At 68.3% G+C, this 7,691-nt stretch overlaps 3 protein-coding genes across 3 annotated transcripts; 1 reads left to right on the top strand and 2 right to left on the bottom strand.

The window, feature by feature from the left end:
• Positions 1–1,576: 1,576 nt before the first annotated feature.
• On the bottom strand, positions 1,577–2,068 carry EMIHUDRAFT_201273 (hypothetical protein; the record flags this gene model as incomplete). The annotated part of the gene is made up of 1 exon (XM_005789313.1): positions 1,577–2,068. The coding sequence occupies one exon, from the start codon at positions 2,066–2,068 to the stop codon at positions 1,577–1,579; it is 492 nt and encodes a 163-aa protein (XP_005789370.1).
• A 318-nt stretch (positions 2,069–2,386) lies between these two features.
• EMIHUDRAFT_42339 (hypothetical protein) lies at positions 2,387–3,925 on the bottom strand (the record flags this gene model as incomplete). The annotated part of the gene is made up of 4 exons (XM_005789312.1): positions 2,387–2,602; positions 2,648–3,022; positions 3,191–3,508; positions 3,563–3,925. Coding segments are annotated over 4 exons (1,272 nt in total), but the record flags the coding sequence as incomplete, so codon positions are not given.
• Positions 3,926–4,179: 254 nt separating this feature from the next.
• Positions 4,180–7,238, top strand: EMIHUDRAFT_415047 (H+-translocating pyrophosphatase). Its single transcript, XM_005789311.1, has 3 exons — positions 4,180–4,667; positions 4,793–4,892; positions 4,988–7,238. The coding sequence occupies exons 1-3, from the start codon at positions 4,203–4,205 to the stop codon at positions 7,048–7,050; spliced, it is 2,628 nt and encodes an 875-aa protein (XP_005789368.1). The 5' UTR covers positions 4,180–4,202; the 3' UTR covers positions 7,051–7,238.
• The last annotated feature ends 453 nt before the right edge of the window (positions 7,239–7,691 follow it).

Here is a 7,691-nt window from a genome sequence, read left to right as displayed (position 1 = left end):
TGTGTGTGTAAAGGCGGCGTGGCACGGCAACGGTTGGCGGTAAGGCAGAGCGGCGGCAACAGACGGCAGGCAGGGCATCGGACGGCGGGACATACGGCACGGGGCGTGGCACTGTACGGCGGCACGGCGGTAACGGACGGCAGGGGGGGCGGCGGGCTAAACGGCAAGGGCGGCGCGGCACGGAGGAAGGAGCGGCACGGCAGAAAGGAGCAAGGACGGGGCGGTAACGGCAGGATCACGGATAGGCGTGGCACGGATAGGAGCGAGCGAGCGGCTAGGTGGCGGGAGGGCGAGACGAGGGTGGCGGCGGGTGGATCACGAGGAGGTAGAAGGTCTGGCGCGAGCGGGTGAGCGAACGGCGAGCGAGCGGCTAGGCGGCGGGGGGTGAGGGTGGCGGCGGGTTGATCACGAGGAAGTAGAAGGTCGAGCGCGAACGTGCGGGCGAGCGGCAGGCGAGCGGCCAGGCGGCGGGAGGGCGAGGCGAGGGTGGCGGCGGTGGATCACGAGGAAGTAGAAGGTCGAGCGCGAACGTGCGAGCGAGCGGCGAGCGAGCGGCTAGGCGGCGGGAGGGCGAGGCGAGGGTGGCGGCGGTGGATCACGAGGAAGTAGGAGGTCGAGCGCGAGCGAGCGAGCGGGCGGCGAGATGGATCACGAGGAAGTAGAAAGTCGGGAGCGGGCGAGCGAACGGCGAGCGAGAGCGGCGAGGCGGCGGGAGGGTGAGGCGAGGGTGGTGGCGGTTCGGATCACGAGGAAGTAGAAAGTCGGGCGGGCGAGCAAGCGGCGAGCGAGCAGCGAGGCGGCGGGAGGGTGAGGCGAGGGTGGATCACGAGGAAGGAGAGATTCGGGCGATCACGAGGAAGTAGAAAGCCAGGCGCGAGCGGGCGCGCGAGCGAGCAAGCGAGCGGCGAGGCGGCGGGAGGGTGAGGCGAGGGTGGTGGCGGGAGGAGGGGGCGAGGGCGAGGGCGGGCGGGCGATAGGCGAGACGACAGGGCGGCGGCCAAGCTGGCGTGGTGGTCGGCGAGAGGCGGCGAGGGCGGGCAGGCGACAGGCGAGACGACAGGGCGGCAGGCAAGCTGGCGTGGCGGTCGGCGGGAGGCGGCGGGAGGTGAAAGGCGAGGGCGATGGCGGGCGGGCGAGAGGCGACAGAGACGACGGGTTGGCGGACGAGCTGGCGGCGGGTCGGCGGGCGGAGGCGGGAGGCGGTAGGCGAGGGCGAGGGCGGGCAGTAGAGCGCGAAGTTGAGACCGCTTGACCTTCGACGGGAGGGTTGCCCACCTGTGGCCAGACCAGTGTGAAGGTGAAGACCCCTTACGAGCGGGCGGGCAGGGCGGGCGGGCAGGGTGGGCGGGCGGGAGGGTAGCAGGAGCAGCATCAGCTGCAACAGCAGCAGCAGCAGCAGCACAGGTTAGGTCAGCCGCGCAGAGGGCAGCGAGGCTGAGGTCGAAGAGCAGAAGGATGTTGATTTTGGGCGCTGTCTACCCCCTATCACACGCAGAAGAGGAGACGGGTCACCCCCGTGAGGACCAGATGACGTTCACATTGTCGTAGCCGGAGAGGATGGTGACCATAGACTAGCTTATTCCGCAGCCACGCCGCCGCCAGGGAGCGCGGCGCTCGGCATGCCATTCCAATTGAGCTGTGCGGCATTCCAATTCAGTCGTGCGGCCTCGTTGGGAGTCAGCGCTGCAGCAGCGCCCGTCTCGTTGAGCATGTTGAAAGCAGAGTAATTGGCGTCAACATGGCGCAGGACAGAGATGTCAGCACCGCGAGGAAGTGCAGGACCCGCGTTTGCGGTGCGAGTCGTCGTGGCAGGATCAAGCTGAAGGTCTCGAGTGGTTTCCACATTGACATCCTCGCCCAGAGCATTGCCAGACAGGTTTGCGCCCAGTTTGCAGTCGCTTGGCGTGGTTTGTGCAGGCGCACCATCCGCAGAGGCAGCGCTGCCGACTCTCACTGGTTCAGCAGCCATCGCAGTGCTCGACGGATCCGCAGTGTCGGCGCCACCAGCACCGCGCTCGGTCCCGCTCAGCGAGGCGGCCGAGAGCACAGGCAAGCCGCAAACGCGCATTTGGGACGCACGTAAAAAATTTTTCCGCGCATTTTCGACGCTTTTGCCCATATACTCGCACAACATGCCAGATCGAGTCCAGAGTGCAGAGACCAGAGAGGACACACACAGGGCGACGAAATACGTGTGTCACTCATGTTGATGTAGTCATACCAAGGTTCCTTCCACTTCCATACCCCGTTCCGATCTCCCTGTGTCGGCATGATTTGCGCCACCCGGAGCCGCTTCGCGCTCGCCGCCCTCTCCACTCTCACCGCTGTCGCTGTCGCCGCTCTCTGAGCTACTCGCCTCACCCTCCCCGCCCTCCTCGTCCTCGAGTGCCAGCGCCTCATACTGCTCCAGTGGCCAGCCCACCGTCGGCTTGCTTGGTGCTGCCGCCTCGAGCGCAGCTGCCAGCCGCACGAGCCGCCGCGCCGGGACCCGCTGCAGCCAGATCACGGTGTCGTCGAGCCACGCTCGGTTGAGGAGGTAGCCGTACTCGGCGCCGCCCTGCAGCAGCTTGCGCGCCGCGAGGAGGGCTCGGATCGTGGCCACCTGGCCAAGGCGGAGGAGGGTTAGCCGGGACGCAGGCCGAGACACGGCCGGGGGGGTCGCCGACGCCTTTCCGAGGCGGAGCAGGCAGCACACGTCGTCGAGGGCGCGGAGCGACAGCAGCCAGTGCCGGAGCAGAGGGTAGCAGAGGGATCGCCGCACGCTCGCGCCCGCAGCCTCGGCGGGCGAGGCTGGCGGGTCGAGCCAGGAGAGCTGCGTCGAGAGCATGCGCACCGTCCAGCCAGACTCGCAGGTCGGCTCTCCCTCGGTGGCTCGCACGTCGTAGCAGTACCCGTACAGCAGGTCCGCCAGGCCGCACAGCGCCCGCAGGCTGCCCTCGCGGTCGATGAGGAGCTCCACAGAGGGAAGCGACACGAGCGCCTCCCTCTCCTCCTCGTCCCACACGGCGCCGCCCTCGCCGCCCTCGCCGCCCTCGCCGCCCTCGCCGCCCTCGCCACCCTCGCCGCCCTCACCGCCCTCGCGCGGCTCGGCAGACTCCTCCTCGCCTGGCGACCCTCCGCCCGCCGCACCCGCCTCCCGCCGCGCCGCCTCGGCCCTCCACCACGGCTGGTAGGCGAGTGCTCGGCCGACGGCACTCTCGGGCGCGAGGCGGTGCTCCATGAAGTCGGCAATGTAGTGGTCGGGGTCGAACGCCTCCTCCTCCGCCTCCAGCCGCGCCGCCCGCCGCTCGGCGGCGCTCGCCGACTCGGGGTCGGGAAGCTCGAGCACAGCCTCCGCCTCGAGGCCGCGGAAGAGGCCGGCGTGGCGGCCGTTGAAGCCGTACGCCGTGGACGGCCGCAGCTCCGGGTCGTCCGTCGGCAGAGCCTGCTCCGCCTCAGCGTCGTGCGCAAGCATCTCCGCCCACGCCTCCTCGTCGCCCTCGCTCTCGCCGCCGCCCTCGTCGCCCTCCTCGCCCTCCTCGCCCGCCTCGGCCTCACCACCCGCCGGCGTCGAAGAGACCACCTCGATGAGGGGCGCCCCTCGTGATGCTCCCGGGCCGCCAGCGCCACCGCCGCGGCCGGCGGGAGGCTGCGGTCGCCGGAGGAGCTCCGAGAGCATGTGCAGGTCCTCAAAGTGTTGTCCGGGCGTCTCCTTTGGAAGCCGCACCGCGAGGACGCCGGCCACCGCATCGTAGCTCGCGTGCTCGCGGCCGTCCTCGCAGAGGCGGGCGCGGAACGTGAGCCGCAAAAAGTACGGCTTGAGGTGGAATTTGAACTCGTGGCCGTCAATGTAAAACTCGCCGTCGTCCATCCGAATGTGCGGAACTCGCAGCCGCACGTGCACGAACTCCTCGTCTTGGGACAAGTCGAACCGGGGCGTCAACATTGGAAGCCGTCGCGGCAGCCCGCGCGCGGCTCAAAATTCTTTTCTCAGAGAAAAAAAAGGCGCCCCATCCGATGCCCATCCCGAGTACGAAGTCAGTCACTCGACAACATGGCGGAATTCTTGTTTTTCTTTCCGGCTGTTCTCGAGGTTCTCGTGGTGGATACAGTGGGTTGCGGGCATTACAGGATTTTACCACTGGCAAGGAAAAAAAAAAGGCGGCGCGGCGCGCCCGCCCAGACACCCGCTTGCATCCACAAGTGCTGCTCCGTCTCGCCTCATGGACGACTTTGCCTGCGTCAACGGCAACATCACGGCCTCCGACGCGTCGGAGGCTGCTCCGGCGCTGATCATCGTGACGGGCCTCATCGGCATCGCGTTTTCGGTCTTCCTCCTCAAGCTCGTCTCGAGCATCGCCCTCGACGTTGCCTCCAACAACGAGCCGCTCGTGGGCTCCGAGCCCATCAACGGCGCCGACGTCGCCGAGCAAAACGCCCGCCTTCTCGAGCTGTACGCCGCCATCACCACCGGCGCCAACGCCTTTTTGCGGTCCGAGTACAAGCTCTGCGGGATCTTCATCGTTCTCGCATTCCCGGCGATGTCGGTGCTGATCGCTTGGGGCGACAAGGAGGACGGCAAGTGGGAGTGGAAGAACGGCTGGCTTTCCGGCGTCTCCTTTGTCGTCGGCGCCATCACCTCGATTGTGTGCGGCTACATCGGCATGCGCGTCGCCGTCTTCTCCAACGTGCCGCTCACTATGCCGTTCCCTCCCTCTCCTCCCTTCCTCCCCTCTTCTCCCCTTCACCCCTCTCCCCCTCCTCCTCCCTCCTCGTGCTCTGTCGACGGCTGCGCCCGATCCCTCGTCCGCAGGCGCGCTGCACCGTCGGCGCGTGCGACCCCTCCAAGGGGTGGACTCGCTCCTTCAACACCGCCTTCCGCGCGGGCGGCGTGATGGGCTTCTCGCTCACGGGTGCGCCGCCGCCCACAGCCGCGCGCAGCGGGGGGGCAGCGGGAGGGCAGCGGGATGGCAGCGGGATGGCGCACGAGCCGCGTACTCCGCCGCAGGCATCGCCATCCTCGCGCTCTACATCCTGCTCGCGATCCTCCGCACCGCCTTCCCGGACAGCGACGAGGGCTACAAGCAGCTGATGGACGTCGTCGCCGGCTTCGGCCTCGGCGGCTCGTCCATCGCCATGTTCGGCCGCGTCGGCGGAGGCATCTACACAAAGGCGGCGGACGTGGGCGCCGACCTGGCGGGCAAGGTGGTGCAGGACCTGCCTGAGGACGACCCGCACAACCCGGGCACCATCGCCGACAACGTGGGCGACAACGTCGGCGACGTGGCGGGCATGGGCTCCGACCTCTTCGGCTCGTTTGGCGAGGCGAGCTGCGCCGCCCTCCTCGTCGGCGCCTCGTCGCCGATGATCGTCGCCGCCGGCTGGGGCGCGCTCATGTTCCCGCTCACCGTCTCGGGCGTCGGGATCGTCGTCTGCCTAATCACAAACTTCGTGGCCACCGACCTGAGCCCGGTGCGCAAGGAGGCGGACATCGAGCGCGTGCTCAAGACGCAGCTGCTCGTCTCCTCGCTGCTGATGACGCCGTGTGTGTACGGCCTCGCGGTCGCCCTGCTCCCCTCCGCCACCTGCGGCGGCTGCACTGGCGGCTTCTACATCGGCTCCATCTGCTCGTCGCGCATCAACGCCTTCTTGTGCGTCGCCTTCGGCCTGTGGGGCGGCTGCCTCATCGGCTTCGTCACCGAGTACTACACGTCCTTCTCGTACTCGCCCGTCAAGGAGGTTGCCAACGCCTGCCGCACCGGCGCCGCCACAAACATCATCTACGGGCTCGCGCTCGGCTACAAGTCCGCCATCGTCCCCGTCTTCCTCCTCTCGCTCATTGTGTACGGCGCGCACACCCTCGCCGGCTTCTACGGCATCGCGCTCGCCGCGCTCGGCATGCTCTCCACCCTCGCCACCTGCCTCGCGATCGACGTGTACGGCCCGGTCTGCGACAACGCGGGCGGCATCGCCGAGATGTGCGAGCTGCACCCGTCCGTCCGCGAGAAGACGGACGCGCTCGACGCCGCGGGCAACACCACCGCCGCCATCGGCAAGGGCTTCGCCATCGGCTCCGCCTGCCTCGTCGGCCTCGCCCTCTTCGGCGCCTTTGTGACGCGGCTGGAGGATGCGGCGGGCGGCGACCTGCACGTCGACCTGCTCGACCCGATCACCTTCGCCGGCCTGCTCGTCGGCGCGATGCTGCCCTACTGGTTCTCGGCCATGACCATGAAGTCGGTCGGCATGGCCGCCAACGCGATGGTCCTCGAGATCAAGCGCCAGTTCGACGCCAACCCGAACCTGCTCATCCCCAACCACCCCGACCGGCCCGACTACGACACGTGCATCAAGATCTCGACCGACGCGTCGCTGCAGGAGATGATCGCGCCGGGCGCCCTCGTCATGCTCTCGCCCGTCCTCTGCGGCGTCTGCTTCGGCACGCGCTGCGTCACCGGCCTGCTCGCAGGCGCCATCGCCTCGTCGGTCCAGATGGCGATCTCGTCGTCCAACACGGGCGGCGCGTGGGACAACGCCAAGAAGTACATCTCCAAGGGCGCGATGGACGCCGTCATCGGGGAGGAGGAGCCCGAGACGGTCGACAACACCGGCAAGGTCCAGACCAAAAAGTCGCAGATCTTCAAGGCGGCCGTCACGGGCGACACGGTCGGCGACCCGCTCAAGGACACGTCCGGCCCGGCGCTCAACATCATGATGAAGCTGATGGCCATCATCTCGGTCGTCTTCGCGCCCCTCTTCCTCGCCATCAAGGACGGCGACGGCCTCCTCGGCTTCGTCGTCCACGACAAGGACGTCGCGGCCGCGCACGACGCGGTCGTCGCCGCGACGCGGCGCCTCGCACAGGTGCCTGTCGCCTCGCCCGCCGGCGGCGGCGAGCTCGTCGCGATGGCGTTCGGGCTCGTCGTCGGGGTCGGCGGCGTGCTCGCGGTGCAGCGCGCCACCGCGCCGCCTCGTGCCAAGGCCGCGAAGCCTGCCCTCGTCTGCCGGGCCGCGAAGGTGGAGGGCACGCCGGTCGAGCCGCGCCTCCTCGCGCACACCGCGTCGCTCGCCTGAGCGCGGCAGCGCGGTGGGCGCGGTGCAGGCGGTGCAATCCACGACCAAGCTCTTCAATGGCAGCCCGGAAAGCCCGAAAGCGTCACCACCGGCGGGTGTCTTGCTTTTTGCTGCAGTGCACTTTCGCTCGTGTGTGCTCTTAGCTGGTTATGGAGTGCCGTGTCTCATGTAACGTAGCTCTGTTGTGCGCAGGGGGGGGGGGGGGGGGAAGACCGTCGTCATTACCGCGCCCTCGTTAGGTTTAAACAGATTACCACCGCGACCCCGCCCCGTGTGGGGTGTGTGCCGCTGTGCCGGCCCCCCTGTGACGTGCGCGAGCTGTGTGCCCCCACGCGAGCCCCCGCCCAACGCCCGCGAGATATTATTAGGACAAGCCCACACACTGACATCACTGTCTCAGTCCGCCCGGCGAATCAATATAATCGCCCGGTGCTCGGAACGCCCTCGCAGCCTTCCTTCCGAAACGCTGAAGAGCATATCCAAATCTCGCCTCTCTCCCTCTGTGCTTTGCGTTTGCCGATATCTAGCTTCTGCCGGTTTGCGGTTGTGCCGCGTCTCCGTCCTTCATCTGCCCCCCCCCCCCCCCCCCCCGCCCTCCGCGACCCCCATCTCAGAATCGGAAGCGATGAGCATGAACGCAG

Source organism: Emiliania huxleyi (assembly GCF_000372725.1).
Source record: "Emiliania huxleyi CCMP1516 chromosome Unknown EMIHUscaffold_13, whole genome shotgun sequence".
NCBI lineage: Eukaryota > Haptophyta > Isochrysidales > Noelaerhabdaceae > Emiliania > Emiliania huxleyi.
The sequence above is the reverse complement of the archived record's forward strand: the minus strand, read 5'-3'. Positions and strand labels throughout refer to the sequence as shown.